This window comes from Mixophyes fleayi, chromosome 4, assembly GCF_038048845.1.
Source record: "Mixophyes fleayi isolate aMixFle1 chromosome 4, aMixFle1.hap1, whole genome shotgun sequence".
Taxonomy (NCBI): Eukaryota; Metazoa; Chordata; class Amphibia; order Anura; family Limnodynastidae; genus Mixophyes; species Mixophyes fleayi.
Window position 1 is genome coordinate 27,861,228 of NC_134405.1, and position 16,046 is coordinate 27,877,273.

General features: G+C 41.6%; 1 protein-coding gene across 1 annotated transcript; it reads right to left on the reverse strand.

Moving 5' to 3' along the window:
- Nucleotides 1-2,844: 2,844 nt before the first annotated feature.
- Nucleotides 2,845-12,490, reverse strand: LOC142149724 (transmembrane 4 L6 family member 5-like). The gene is made up of 5 exons (XM_075205030.1): nt 12,268-12,490; nt 11,832-11,897; nt 4,789-4,988; nt 3,725-3,945; nt 2,845-3,033 (listed from the first exon to the last, which is right to left on the reverse strand). Exons 1-5 carry the CDS (start codon nt 12,448-12,450, stop codon nt 3,029-3,031), a joined length of 675 nt encoding a protein of 224 aa, XP_075061131.1. The 5' UTR covers nt 12,451-12,490; the 3' UTR covers nt 2,845-3,028.
- Nucleotides 12,491-16,046: the final 3,556 nt, after the last annotated feature.

Below are 16,046 nucleotides of genomic sequence, written 5' to 3' on the forward strand. Positions count from 1 at the left end.
ATTGGTCTTCCCCCAATCAGACTTTCCCTACAATCTATTGTATATGCACCAGTTGGACTAATTTTCCTTGCAAAACGTACTGCTACTGCTGCTCCGCTCTCTCTGTCCCTACATTGGTTGCCTGAATTTTACTGAACCCAATGTAAAATTCTCCTATTAGCATAAAAGGCCATAAGCAACATTGCACCAACCTACTTCTCCTCCCTTGTCTGAAAATATCTCCCCTCTGCCCTGCCCAAGATCTGCGCCTTCTTCCTTCTGCCTGGACTTTTTTCAAGCTGCACCCACACTGTGACACTTCCTCCTTGATACAACAAGACTTTCCCCGTGCCTCCGAACCTTCAAGCAAGAAAAATCACCTCTTTACACAAGATTATCAAATTACCGACCTATCTTCTTAAACTGCCTAGGCTATGATATCCAATTACCACCACTCTAACCCTCTACACAGTTCACTCAAAATTCACATGTGTTCTCTCTATATTCAAACAATTCTCTGACCATTAAACCAACATTGCTGTGTGACTGAATCATATAGCCAACAAACTTTTTCCCTATTGCTATCTAGGTGGAACAATACGCATTATGTGGCACTTACCCTCATGCATAAAACTCCTATTGTCCTATAGATTGTAAGCTTGTGAGCAGGTCATTCTCATCTCACTGTTTGTTAGCAGGGCCGAATTTACCCCTAGGCAACCTAGGGCCTAGCGGCTCTCAGGGGGCCCAGAAGGGAGGGCAAGAGAAAATAAAAATTGTGTCCCCTCCCCCGACTCGCAGGGGGGGTTTGCTGCGAGTCGGGGGAGGGGGGGTCGGGTGCCGCGAGAGGGGGGAGGGGCTAGTGTGGTGGCTGCTCTCCTCCCTCCTCTGTGTGGCCTGCTCTGTGTCACATGGGACGTGCACCACATGACAGGTGCCGTCCCATGTGTGAAGAGAGGGAAAAGTGCACAGCTCGTGGATGCAAAAAGGTAAGTTTGGTGGGGGTGTGTAATATATTGCTAGTGTGTGTGTATTATGTGTATGTGAGAGCCACTGTGTGTATGTATCGTGTGTGTGTGTGAGGGGCCAGTGTGTGTGTATTATGTGTGTGTGAGGGGCCACTGTGTGTGTGAAGGGGGGGGCCCAAACTAATATCTTGCCTAGGGCCCCATGAGGTGTAAATCCGTCTCTGTGTGTGTTTTATTACTATGTCCTTCCCCCTTCCCCCCCATTGTAACATGCTGTGGAGTATGCTGGTGCAATGTAAATAATAATAATAATTATATAATCATATTAGATTCACTGTCTGAACTATGTGTTATTTTTCAAAGCGGAAAAATAATATAGTTTACTTTCCACATAGTTTACTCATTTTCACATGGTCAATGCTACGGTATCACATTATCCCTAACTGGCTCATCTAGGTTAGCATGAGTATTAATGTTATATGTGTCTTCACTTTGCAGGAATGTGTGTGTGTGAAAATGTACAGTTTTATTTGTGGGTAATGTTTCCAACTAAATACACAATCTCCACATAAACTCTGAAAATGGATCTCACACAGGCTAAAGTAGTTGTGTATCGTGAATTTTTCATTGAAAAGTGAATAATACAGAACAACATCTTTGCTTAAAGCACGAGAAGAGCCTCAACATTTCTGTTTATTCATACAGTCATATATATAACTGTGACAAGATGGACCTCCTATGCCACCGTCTGTTGTATTGCTGGGGACCGGCTCGGCTTGCTTTGCCACCGTACCCTTTTCTATATCCCAAATGCGCCATCTAACCTCAGTAGGAGGGGCTTTTGCTGCTGCTACCACTAGGCTCCTTAGCGACACCTAGAACCTTGTCCTTCTGGGTAACTCTCGCTGCTAGTGTACCCCCTTGCTGGTACACCTGACCTCTTGCCTTCAGATCAGGGTGGATAGTTTCCACTGGCCTATCACACTGGCCAGAGTTGCAGGTAATGGGCAGAGCATTTGTACTGGGTCCCAACCTCAAAACAGTCGGATAACGGATTAGATTGGTCTAATCTGTAGGTCACATGATTTGCTGCAGGTACGTAGGTGTCAAAGCAGGTTCCTTAAGCAGTGATATTTATTAGCTCAGGAAGTCCTGAAAAAGACAGGTAAACACTCACTAGTTTAAGGTACTAGTGATATCTAGAAGTACAGATGGAATAATATATTACAGTGTAAAACAGGGCTCTTTAAGACACTAACTTGGCAGGAGGTAATCCAGCCTGCTGCCCCTTTACCCAATCCAGACTGATTCATGCAGCCTGCACATAAATCAGCCTGGAGGGGTTTAACACATTTATACATTGTTACTAGCGGTGCCACTATGTTTGAGGTTTTCTGTTGAATGTTTACCATCAGGATATAACATTTCTATAATCTTACTTTGAACGCAATTTAACTTGCAAAATTCACATTCATCTGTGATCACTTGCATAGGGAGTCTACCAGCACGTATAATTACCTCCTCCTGTCTTTCAGGCTCAACAGACGTTTTAGTCACTGAACGATGAAAAGTTCTAATTGACATGAGATAACTTGTTGCTAGACAGTTGCAAAACCCAAATATGACATACTGTCTCAGAAGTCCATACATTTCCATGCAAAATGCATACCAATATAAAAGGATAAGTACATTTGCAATGATATACAGAGGTGCACTGCACACCTAATTAAAAAAAATATTGACAAGAAGTTATTTCTACGTGATCCAGCCACAAATAAGTTATTTATAAGTGACCCAGCCACAATAATTATAAATAAAAAAATATATATACATGCTATAAACACTTCAAGAAAAACTCCCAGAATCCTTTCTGCTGAATTAGATATTTATTGGTTGGTGTGGGGGAGAGAATTCATTATTTCACTTATTTTCAAGTAGTTTACCATCCCACCCCATCTTCATGGCATTCAGGGGGTTAATCTGTGCTCCGAAGGTAGAAGGTGGTGGACCACTAGACATTCTAAAGCAACCAGTCTTTGTAGTAGAGATTACTGCTGTCCAAAGCCGGGAGTGCTGATGTATCACTCTGTAGAGACAACATTAAGAAATGTTAATACGTTTATAAGAACTTCATTAGTGTGTGTTTGTACCTGTTCTGTAGGCATATATACGTCACATTTGCATGAATACACCCTTATTGCACTCAGAATACGTCAGATCAACCCTCCCCTCCACCGTTCAGCCTCGCCAGCCATAAAGAGGACCAGGTGCCAGATAAACACAAGTCTGCAACGGCGCGTATGCGTTTTGAGAATACGCAGTGCGAATTTGCGCAATTAACTGGCGTTAAGATCAACTCAGGCACCAGGCTCACTGTATTTAGCAATTGTGCTAGACACACTGTATTTCATCAAACATGCTGATATATGGTGGGTCATTTTTAGTATAAGATATTTGCCTTTGGGCTATACAATAGATCACTTTACAAGATTACAGACACAATCACAGAAGTGTACTTATTTGTTCCCCTTCATTTTCACAGCACATTTTGGGGGTTATTTATGTAAACTGCGCACAGGGACAAGGTGCTGTGACCCATAACAGCCAGAACAATGTCAGTTCAGAGTTTGTTGGTTGTTATGGGTCACAGTAAGTACTGTACTAGTGCACCATGAATTTCCCATTTTGATGGTTCAACACAAGATATATAGATCCTATGCAGCCTTTGTTGAGTTTTGGGTGTAATATAATGTTTATTGACAGTATTGTGGTCTTACGTATGATATCTTTCTTCATATCTTTATAGTCAATGTCCTTTTTCTGGCACGTGCCGCAGATGCAGCCAAATAGACCATTGAATAGCTGGATGGCGCACAGGATGACTTCAAATGAGCTTGCAGCCAACAGGATGGAGAACAGGATTATATTGAACTCTGCCACATCTTTGGGTTCAACACATATACTCCATGACTCCTTATGGAATATGTAGCTTTCATTGCTGCAGGATAGAGTGGATAAAGGTTTGTTAAGGTGTTAAGTCTTTTGTAGATGAGAACTTATATATATTGAACACTCTGCTCAGCTTTACTAGAGAGGTTATTAGGTTATTACTATATGGATGCCGAGATGACAACTCAATTTTTTTTCAGTCCATATTCAACAATTCTTAGTAGTTGAATTGCAAACATTAGTATTAATTCTTCTGCTATCTTTCGGTTTAAAAGCAATATTTCAACTTATTTCGGGAACCAACAATGTTTAAACACAGTGAAAAAACCCAGAAAACAATAGCCGGTTCTATTGTAGAATGAGTGGGGGGTATGAGAACCCAGTCTACTATCTTTTCAAACCCACTAGATAGACGTCATATGTAATCTCCAGCACACTCATTGATAGGTAAGCAACAACTTATATATGTGATTATTATTCCACCAGTCAATAAATAGCAAATTATGCATTCATTATCGAGGGGAGAAGTTGCGGAGGGGGGGTTTAATTTTCTTTAAATATGGATTTCCCTTTTAATAAAGTAATATTCTGCTTCTTTATATGCTAACGGCTGCTGTGCATCATAACATATGTGAAGGTAGGAATGATCTATGGGTTTCTTGAATCACACAGACAAAGTAAAGGTTGATACTTTGGTCTTTAGAATGCCGGATGATGCAAAACTAATTTATCGGTAGGACTACACAATGGGAAAGAACAATCATTATTTCGTCTCTGAGATTAAGGGTAATTTTGAAGGTTAGTGGGCCACCTATGAGGCCCCTGAATTTTATCAGGTTGCCCATTACTGGTCTTGGAAGCCATTAAAGAGAAAATGATCTGCTGCTCTCACTTGTATTCTGGCAGTGGGCTTTCAAACGGACGACCCCAAACAAGTGTGGTGTTTCCAGTAGGAGCAGAAGTGGTGTCATTCATGTAGTCAGAGGCGTAATAGGCACAGACGGGTCCGCGGTGTATTCCAGTGACACACATGACAAGGCAGAACAGAGATCCGGTCAGTCCGATAGCAGCGCAGAGGATGGAGAGGAACATCTGGGTAGAAGGAGACACACGGTAATACTGTACAACACAGCAAAAGCAGAGATTATATCGCTCACAGCGAAACAGAGTTACTATCACTGAGACTGACTGTCACATAACATAAGGGCAGCATGGTGGCTAAGTGGTTAGCACTTCTGCCTTACAGCACTGGGGTCATGAGTTCAATTCCCGACCATGGCCTTATTTGTGAGGAGTTTTTATGTTCTCCCTGTGTTTACGTGGGATTCCTCGGGGTGCTTTGGTTTCCTCCCACACTCTGAAAAACATACTGGTAGGTTAATTGGCTGCTTTCAAAATTGACCCTAGTCTGTGTCTGTGTGTGTGTGTCTGTCTGTCTGTGTATGTGTGTTAGGGAATTTAGACTGTAAGCCCAAATGGGGCAGGGACTGATGCAAGTGAGTTCTCTGTGCAGCGCTGCAGAATTAGTGGCGCTATATAAATAAATGATAATAATAATTGAAATATTTATTGCTTTGGAAGTCCCAGCATAATTACCCAGCCTTGAGGCAATAATTTTTCTCTGACACTTGGTGGCAGTGTTACACTTCCTTACAGTGTTGCCTGCTGTTAATTCATATATAATCCGTGGTATCATCGTCATCATCATCAACATTTATTTATATAGCACCAGCAAATTCCGTAGCGCTTTACAATTGGGAACAAACATTAATAATGCAATACTGGGTATTACATATAGACAGAGAGGTAAGAGAACCCTGCTCGCAAACTTACAATCTATGGGACAATGGAAGCTTGAAACACAAGGGCATGTGCTACATCATATTGCACAATGGACCAGCTAGAATGCAAAGGTAAAAGTACTGAGTGGGCTGTGTGATCAGTCACACAGCAATGTTGGTCAGAGGGTTGTTGTCTTGTGTTAGCTGTGTAGAGGTTGCTATCATATGTTTACTTGTTATTGCAATGATAGAAAATGGACATATATTTTACATGGAAGTTGTCATCATGTAGGATGCATCTATATATATATATATTATCATTTTTCATTATCTTTTTGGCTAAAATGTCTCTACTGACAGATTGGTAATTTTATGTAATGTGTAATGAAAGTGTTTCCCTTATATTGATAGTGGTATCTTATTTTAAATTCAATATACATGAAAGTCGCACAGAGAAGGATTTGGGTTCTAAAATGTTTATTTGTTGTTGTTGTGGAATCTTTGTTTAGAAAGATAAAGATGTAACATTCGTTCCTCTAACTAAAACAGTTGCTTATACAGTTTCCTAGCTGCGGGTTGCCCTAGCAGTGATATGACATTCCAGTTACGTCTTTGGACATACGTCCAGGTCCGGGGCTCTATTTCATGATAAAGCGGCATCACAGGCTCTCCTTTACACAACACTATAAAGTTATTTTCTGATAATATCTTGAGATCAGTGTTTCTCCTGTAATGGAATTCAGCCTCCATCCAGTTATCAGACTGTCAGTGTCACATGCCGGGTGTCACACAACTGATATATAGCAAAGTCCAATGTAAAGGGAAACGTACAGGATATATTGTATGCTCTGGCTGTGTACGCCCAGCTGTAGCTCTGAGCAATGTAAACAGTGAGGTACATACATTATTATTATTATTATTACTATCTTTAATTTATAAGGCGCCACGAAGGGTCCGCAGAGCCGTAGATGACACAACATGATGCAGAAAGAACAAAACAAGAATAAAAATATACACACACACACACAGGTAACATGGTAATGCAAATCAAATTATTCCTGGGACAATGAGTGAAAGTGATGGTAGATATCAGCGAGAAGTAGGCTGAAGCTTAATGAAACATGGCTAGGGAAGCAGGTCAAGAGGTACAGAGGGTGATGGAATAGTAGAAGGAGCACACAAGGAAAGAGGGCCCTGCTCCTGAGAGCTTACATCCTAAAGGAAAGGGGGAGGCACAAATAGGGTGGTAGTAACTGTGGGAGAGAGCCAGGACAAGGGAGTTAGGAGGAGGACTGATAGACTTTAATAAAGAAGTGAGTTTTACGGGCACGCCTGAAGCCTTTGAGAGTAGATGCTAACCTGATGGAACGTGGAAGATCGTTCCACAGCTGGGGAGCAGCCCAGACAAAGTCCTGGAGACGGATGCATCTATATAAAGGGATGACATACTTGGGGAAAAGTAGGGGTTATTTGTGTTGTATGTTTAGTAAAACAGTCCACCCCAGGCCAGTCTGAGATGCTCCGAGTTCATCTTGTGACTGGCGGCTGTGAACATAACGTCCACTGTCCTGGAGGGGGGATCACTACCTTCCACTATTTAAAACTCGGTCTGTGGTTTTCCGATTTTCTCCATCCGCTCCTCACAATATTATACATTCTCTGACACACTCAACTCTGTTCTCACTAACATGCATGTTGTCAAGTCCATGCCTCCCTAAAATCATCTCTGCTGATGTGAGTACTCTGATGATCTGATTGGTTACTGCACAACTCTAAGCTGAGGACATAGACAAGAAGGAGATGAAGACAGGTGCCCGACAATGTTCTTTTCAGCAAATCTTGCTGCCTCCTCCGGTGATGTAGGATCATAATCCACTACCCATTCTCTTTAACGTCAGCTGGGCACAAAGTGAGAAACTGCACATGGATCATTAACTCATTCAAATCATCAAAGGTGGTGACTTTAACCCCCCAATCCACTGTTGGAAAGAAGCAGACAGTTGGGTCACAAGTCATGAATAAGTATCAGAGGCACTGTGCTTTTACTCTCTGAACTTTTGTCTGTGAGCCTCAGGGGTCATGTTAAAATGTCGCAACTGGGCACTTTTGGATAGCCTCGTAATCTCTGTCCATTTCAGGGGGAGGTCTGCAAAGGCCTCCAAGGCTTTACCAGGGGACAATTTGGACTTGGGGAAGTCCATACTGTCAGCAGGTCTTTTCAAATGGTGGTATGCAGCTTAACGATAATGACTACCACGACAGTGATTAGAATGACGTTGCAAATCCGAACACTCATACCCCGACATGAAAGAAACATTGACTTACCATTACGCAGATGCATAAATTTCATGACCCGATGTGTTGCTGACTGTTGAAAATCACGTCACTTCAAAACGCAACTCCTCTTTAAGCACCGATGCACGGACCCTGCAGACATTCATCTCATGTAAGTATTAGGGTTAGGTGTTATGTTTAGGGGTTAGGGGTTATGGTTAGGGCTTAGGGGTTAGGGTTAAGGGTTAGGGGTTAGGGTTAGGAATTAGGGTTAACCTTACCATTAGAACCCGGGTCCATGTTTTGCCGCTTTAAAACAGAACATCTGACAGTTGCGTTTTCAAGTGACGTCATTTCTGACAGTCAGCAACACATCAGGTCGTGAAATGAACATCTATGTAATGGTCAGTCGATGTTTCTTTCATGTCTGGGTATGAGTGTTTGCATTTCCAATGTCATTCTAATATCTGTCTGGGTAGTCAGTATCATTACATCGTACTACACCCTTTTCAAATCCCTGCAGAAAAGCATCCAAATCCCCATCTTTCTCAAGAACAGGGACATTCTCTGAATGGGGTCTGATAAAACCAGCCTCTCTGGCTTCTGGCTGGTGTTGGATTTTGGCAAGCTCCAGCTGGTGTCTCCTTTCTGCCTCTCATTCTTCTCTTTCTGCTCTGCTGCATCTTATCTCTCTGCAGCCTGGAGTTCTCCTGGTACTGCTGTGTAAGCTGCCGATTGGTTGCCATGTCTTCTTGCCCAAAATATTATAGTCATCGGGAAGCAACAGTCCAGTATTTGGTGCAATATCCACAACTACTTCTTTCTCAGAATCCTGGCTGTGTCTTCCATGAGACAAATCTCTATATTTATCTCTGATCCCTCTGCAAGAGGGGTTCAGTCCATTGCTCCTCGCATTTGCCAATGCTCGGAATTCCTTTTCTCCTCACATTGTGCAATAAGTGCTCCCTTTGCATTCATTTATATGCATCAGCCATCTCAGTATAATGCCAAATCAAAATGATAAGAAAACAAGAAAAGGAAGGAAAATAAACTATTTACTATATCTTATAATGTTTGAAGCATTGAGTTCAGTCTCTGGTGAACTAGTCTGTATTTCCTCTTTCATGAATCACACAACCCTAGCTCACTTAAGTTCTTAAAAAATTAAATACATATCCCACAAGCTTGCCACCAAATTGTCAAGATCCAGCACTCACTTGAGCCTGCGTGACGTGTGTGTGACAAAGGGTTAATAAAAAACAGCCACCTGGGGGTAAATGTTTCAAGCTGCAATTTTATTTTAGCGATTTAAAATCACTGCAAATCGCGAGAGATAACCAGCGATTTTAAATGCAAAATCAGCATGTGTATTAGCCTGCGATTTTAACTTTCCAATCTCTGGCGTTTCATTCGATTTTAAAACACCTATCTCACTTATGTTATAATGAAACTTCCCGGAGATTAAACACAAACTAGCCCGAGTTTCAACAGAAACTAAAACTTGCCCGAGATTGAGCAGAAATAAATAATTTTGTTTGAGCTATCTGGTCAATGTTAATATAACAGGAGGCACAATGGAAGCATGTTTTTTGTTGTAGAGGGGCAGAAATGATTATTCATTTTCTTGTATAAATGCAAATTAGTTGGTTATGACCTCTGTTCAATCACCTTTCAAAGCAAGTTTTATTTACCTTGGCCTAACTTCTTACCAAAATGTCCTGCAAAGATGATTTTACCTCCACAGGTCGTACGTTTCCATTCATTTACATACCACACATGACTTCTGTAAGTATGAGATTTGAGAAAATTTTACATTTTCTTGTGCCCTTATTTACCTTCATTCTGTAACGGGCACTTCATGGGAAGATGGATTCCAAGTGTTAACCTTGATTGGTGCTGGCCTTCCAAGGATGCTGAGTCTAAAGTGCTTCACCCCTAACCACCACAAGGTGGGATGGGTTTTGTTACCGGGACCTTTCAGGTCACGATCCTCTGGAATTCCACTAGGCATAACACAGTAGCGGATGAGCCTACAGGAGATAAGGTGTATCCAAGTGCAGGTTAACGAGCCGGGAACTGGTCCACAGAAGGCCAGTGTAGTACAGAATCAGATCCAAAAAGGAAGGTCAAAACGAGCGTGAAATATGGTACACAGGCTGTCAGCACAGTACAAAGTCAAAATCCAAAGGAGATGTCACAGGAATAGCATCTAAGGGTCTAATGCAAATTTGCAGCAAATAGAGGGAGTCAGACTAGTATTGAAACCTGTTGCTCTGACACTACTGCTGTGTTTGAGAGAGTTTTTATATGCAGGAGATTTGAATTGACCACTCCTAGCAGTGGCCATGTGACAACATGCGGAAGTGCCGTGTGCCCACACTGACAACGGGCACAATCTGAGCTTGGCTGGAACAGGGACCCGGTGAGTAGATAGTAACACATTCACACTTATCCTAGCTGCTCTGTTCCCCCAATCGAGATTAAATATTTACCTCATTAAGAGGCAACATTGTGTGTATTGAAGGGGCAGAAGGTTCAACTGGTGAAAATATCAGAGCTCGAGGGCTGAAGCTACACAAGGGAGAACGTGTCAGAGCCCAAGTAAATGGAGATAGCACCCCCACAGAGGAGAGTGAACTGCAGCTGAGCGTGCACCAGAGCTGAGTGAGTTACGTTATCCCCGCAGATGAGGGGTGTGTTGCAGTTGAGCGTGCACCAAAGACAGTGCCAGAACTGAGTGAGTGACTCTATCTCCGCAGAGGAGGGTTGTGTTGCTGCTAAGCGTGCATCAGAGACAGTGACGGAGCTGAGTGAGTGACCTTATTCCCACAGAAGAGGGGAGAGCTGCACACAGAAGTGTCTCAGCTGTATGTGTGTGTTGGAGATAAGCTACACTATGTATGTGTGGAACTACTGAACCCAGGCACCCTTACTACAATTGTGTCCATTATCTAGATATGTTGTAATAACACCAGCATGTGCGGAGGGCCTTCTAATCACTTATGCCCACACCCACATGCCACCTAGGGCAGGAGCGCTGGACAGGGCAGTGAGTATTACCCCACTCATGCATTCCTCAGGCTGCGCTGTAATATAAGTAAAGCCTGTCACTCGGATACACTCATCATCATCATATATTTATATAGCACCACTAATTCCACAACTCTGTACAGAGAACTCATTCACATCAGTCCCTGCCCCATTGGAGCTTCCCTAACACACACAAACACTAAGAGAGACTAAGGTCAATTTAATAGCAGCCAATTAACCTACCAGTATGTTTTTGGAGTCTGGGAGGAAACTGGAGAACCCGGAAGAAACCCATCGGGGAGAACACACAAATTCCACACATATAAGACCATGGTAGGGAATCAAACTCATGAACGCAGTGCTGTGAGGCAGAAGTGCTAACCACTAAGCCACTGTGCTGCCCATACAGTGTAATGTAAGACAGTAAAGGTAGTAGCCTGTCACTCGGATACACTTTAATATAACACAGTAAAGGTGGTAGCCTGTCACTCGGATACACTTTAATATAACACAGTAAAGGTGGTAGCCTGTCACTCGGATACACTTTAATATAACACAGTAAAGGTGGTAGCCTGTCACTCGGATACACTTTAATATAACACAGTAAAGGTAGTAGCCTGTCACTCGGATACACTTTAATATAACACAGTAAAGGTGGCAGCCTGTCACTCGGATACACTGTAATATAACACAGCAAAAAAGAGACTCCATCATAAAAGATAAGATGCAGATCTTATAACTGTGAGACATTGCCTTATCAGCTGAGACACATAACGTATAGCTGAGAGTTAACCCTGATATAATTATGAATTCCTAATAAGCAACTTAAGAAAAGGTGTCAGTTTCTCACCCCACAACGGTTCCCGCAGCAGCCTTTCCTCCCCGTTGCATGAATCTGAATAGCTGGAATCAGGACCTAGTATTAAGAGATATTAAGAGACTGTATGAAGAATTGCATCTTGAAAAAACATTCCGGAGTATAATGATTTTAAAATGATTATTGATCCTAGCAATAGGAGCAATCTCCCCTCCAAATCAAGCAATCTGAAAATGAATGAGTTACACACTTAATCCAATGAGATGTACCGTGCACATACACTTAATCCAATCCGCTGTTCCAGGTAACCCCGCACAATGGCGTTTTACTAACTAGCTTGGTTTTTTAACACTCTCATTTCCACATCCCTCCGCTTAGGGGAAAAGTGAACTAGACTATGTTAATTTGTGGAAATTAATAAAAACAATGAAATGCAAACTGAAATAAAAGACTTAGGGTATGCCCTCACCAGTAACCCGCCTCCGATAATTCCTAAGAAAGTTGAAACTTCTGTGGTGAGTTTCAGCCGCGCATTCTGTGATGCCTCTACATTCCATCCTGGGAAGAAGAGGATTGTGTTTGCTGTAATGCAGATGAAAGCCAAGGGGTACAGGGTTCCCGCAATATATTTGGCACACTTGCCGGTACACATGGTGAGGTAGAGTAGTGGCAAGAGATGGATAACTCAGTAGACTACAGCAGGAACAGAGAGGAGAGTGACGTTCCTTTTATGTCTAGTCCCAACCTCCTCGGTTGCAGTCACGAGATGAGACCAAGCCTTACTGATTGCAGTCACGGGGGAAAGAGACTGGAGTTTGGACTCAATATTTCACTGATAGGTAAAGAATGAGATAATGGAAGATGCAAGTTACGATACCGTGTCACAAGATGAAGTTATGTAGTACATATTGGGACTGGTGACGTGGGGAACCTCAAAAAACCTATTTGTACCAATTCACAGAAATTCACTCTCCAGCTATGCAAACCATTGTAAAATTTGTGAATACCGATTTGCCTCACCCAGTTTTAGTTTCTAGCAAGTTAGGCTAAGCCTAAAAAAATATATAGGTCCTTTGTGATGTGGGCTACTAAGTGTCACAGAGAGCATCCACATATATTTTCTCCTTCTGCAGACCTGGCTCTCCAGGTGTTGTGAAACTACAAGTCCCATCCTACACTGCCAGCAATCGGCTGGCTATCTACTGGCAAAGCATGCTGGGGCACGTAGTTTCACAACAGCTGGAGAGCCACGTGTCGACAGATCTGTCCTAGTGCAATGGAGGAAGAATGAGTGTGTGAGGGTCTGTATCTTCCTTTTATAAGGCTGTAGACATGTGACATTTGTTAGTGTTCTCTGATTGGCTGCTGTACATTCCATGCAGTGTGACTGGCCTGATCACCTCTGGATGTAAATTATTTGCAGAATTTGTTCTGAATTGGGAACAATTTGCCAATTAATACACAGACAGCAAATCCCTATACTATGTTAGAGTTTCTGAAATTATTAAATTGAATTATCCTGAATAAAGTGACCCAGCCCAACGTAGCCTACTCTACTACAGCACCGGCCGGGTGCCCCTGACCACCAACGCAGACAGTCCCTGTCGCTTGTATGAGCATGTGTATGTGCATTAGTCTGTACTCTTCAGTCAGAGTTTACTTTGCCATTAGTAGACGCGTTTCACTCAAAAAGTACATCAGCTCATTATCACATATAGGTGACTATCAATGATAGGGAGGAAAGCCCTTCTGCCTCTTTACCAAAGCCACTGGGCCGTTTTTCTTTTAGCCAAAGTAGAACTGGATGTCCAAGTCCAGGCTTCCAGTTAAGACATCTCTTAACGCTGCTAGCCAGTTTCGCCAGGGAACTGAATATCGCTCAGCTGTCCCTGTGAAAATGTTAAGTTAAATTGCATTAATAGGAAGTGTTCTATCTCTGTGCTAAGCAGTGATTAAAAACTAGTCCTCTTGATGCTTGGTCACCAATATTAGGATTAGGATGGATGTTATATAAAACAAAAGTGGTGGCTATTTATGAAAAGGAGAAAAGCCCATTTTCCGGCAAAAACAGAGTTAGTAGTTCTCAAAGGGTTAGACCCAGAGAAACATTTTGGTAGGTTTTTCTGGCAAAATCTTGTAACAAATACCAGCTCCCACTTTCACCATCTCAGGATATTCACTGAGCAGATGCTTTATTTATGTAAATAAAGCATTTCCTCAATGCGCATTACTGTGTAATTATTTTTTAAAAATATTTTTTGAAGCCCAAGATTTCTAGATCACTTTCCATCCAGGACTGGCTGGATGGAAAGTAAAACTCCTCCTCTTCCCGCTGCTGCCAGTATCGTCAGACAAAGGGGGGAATTCAATTGACCGCAAGTCTTTTTTTAACACCGTGTTAATTCATTTTAACGCATTTTTTTTATCATTTTTCGAGCGTGTTAACTTTACCAACGATTCAATTCCATTTTTAACGCAGCGTTTTTTTTTTTCATCAAACGGTCCTATCGCGCTCCATTCGAAGGTCTATTGAAAGTATAGGGTGGGTGAGAGCCCGCTGTGTTCAAAGCTATTCAATTGTTTTTTAATGCGGCGTGTTAAACAGGCCAATATGCTGTTTTATCTCGCACCTCTTGGGGTGTGCTAAAAATAAAAAACCTAAGAATACTATTTGAAATCATGTAATAATGAAAAAAATAAGAAAAACTATGTTTATCAGTTATGCGTAATGTGAAAAAGTTGATTTTATTTTAAAAAAATAAAACCCATAAAAATAAAAATAAAAAATCACTAATTAATTATATTTATGTATGTTTTATGTACTAATATGTGTGTACTAATGTGTTTTCACATGGTATAGATGATTCCATAGTAAAAAATAGTGAAATAAAAAAATATGTTAAAAGAAAGTACTGTAATGTAGATATTATACAATAGAAAGGTTGTATAATGCAATCTAATGTATGCAAATGTATGCCAGTCCATTTTCTTTTCTTACATGACCACGTTAAACCCTCCCCTTCACTCCCCTAAAAATTTGCAAGTACCAATAATTTGGGCAGCACAGTGACTAAGTGGTTAGCACTTCTGCCTCCCAGCACTGGGGTCATGAGTTCAATTCCTGACCATGGCCTTATCTGTGAGGAGTTTGTATGTTCTCCCTGTGTTTGCATGGGTTTCCTCCGGGTGCTCCGGTTTCCTCCCACACTCCAAAAACATACTAGTAGGTTAATAGGCTGCTATCAAAATAGATCCTAGTCTGTCTGTTTGTTTGTTAGGGAATTTAGACTGTAAGCCCCAATGGGGCACGGGCTGATGTGAGTGAGTTCTCTCTACAGCACTGCGGAATTAGTGGCGCTATATAAATTGATGATGATGATTAACCCGCAAGGGCAGAGTTGCCCCTTATTGAATTGCATGAGTTTTAGCGCTGCGTTAAGTAAGAATGGTCGCTATAGCATTTAAAAACCTGCACAGAATTTTTATTTTTTTAACGCTGCGGGGAAAAAAAAACAACTTGCGGTCAATTGAATTCACCCAGAGTATCACTCAGCTTCTCTGGTGATATTTTATTGTTCAGTTGTGGCGATAGAAAATCTATATTATCAACACACAATAATAAATAGAGCAGAATATGCAGTCACTATATCATTATGTTATTTATAAAGATTCTTCTCTCCTTCCTTTCTCCAGAATCTGAAAGGAGTTGAGGAATCAGAATACTGAGAAAAGAACAGACTATTATCTTGATGATAAATTCACTGGACCTGGCGTGTCCTAGTTTTCAGACTCTTGTGCCAGTCGTTATACATGTTTCCAGCATTTTACAAACCGTGATAAAATATTTTTAACATATACGGCTTCATTTATGGTAAAGATTAAAACAAAAAAAAGAGAGGATTTGCTCCTTGGAAATACCATGTGTTGCGCTGCAGAAATCAATTGTAAAATATGCGGACAGATTTAGAGTCAGGAGGGGGAGTGGCCTAGCTCAACTCTAAATTGCAGTGTAAAAATAAAGCTCACTATTTTTGTGCTACATGCAAAAGCAGACAGTGTTTTCCCTGCATACAAAACAAATAAATGTATTTGCAACCCTTGCATTGCATGGTCCGTCCATGAGCCAATTTGTCCCCCCCCCCCTATTTTTTTTGCTTTGCTTCTAAGTCTAAGTGAGACAGTAGAGATGACGAAACTCTAGAACCCCACTCTTTACAATACTCAGAGTTATGGCTGAGTGCAAACATA

Excerpts from the sequence above, each read along its gene's own strand:
- LOC142149724 (XM_075205030.1), bottom strand. The coding sequence starts at position 12,450 with ATGTGTACCGGCAAGTGTGCCAAATATATTGCGGGAACCCTGTACCCC. Across the intron at positions 11,898-12,267 it reads TTATCGGAGGCGGGTTACTG|GTCCTGATTCCAGCTATTCA; the intron begins GTGAGGGCATAC and ends TCTTAATACTAG. Across the intron at positions 3,946-4,788 it reads AGCCCACTGCCAGAATACAA|CAATGAAAGCTACATATTCC; the intron begins GTGAGAGCAGCA and ends TCTATCCTGCAG.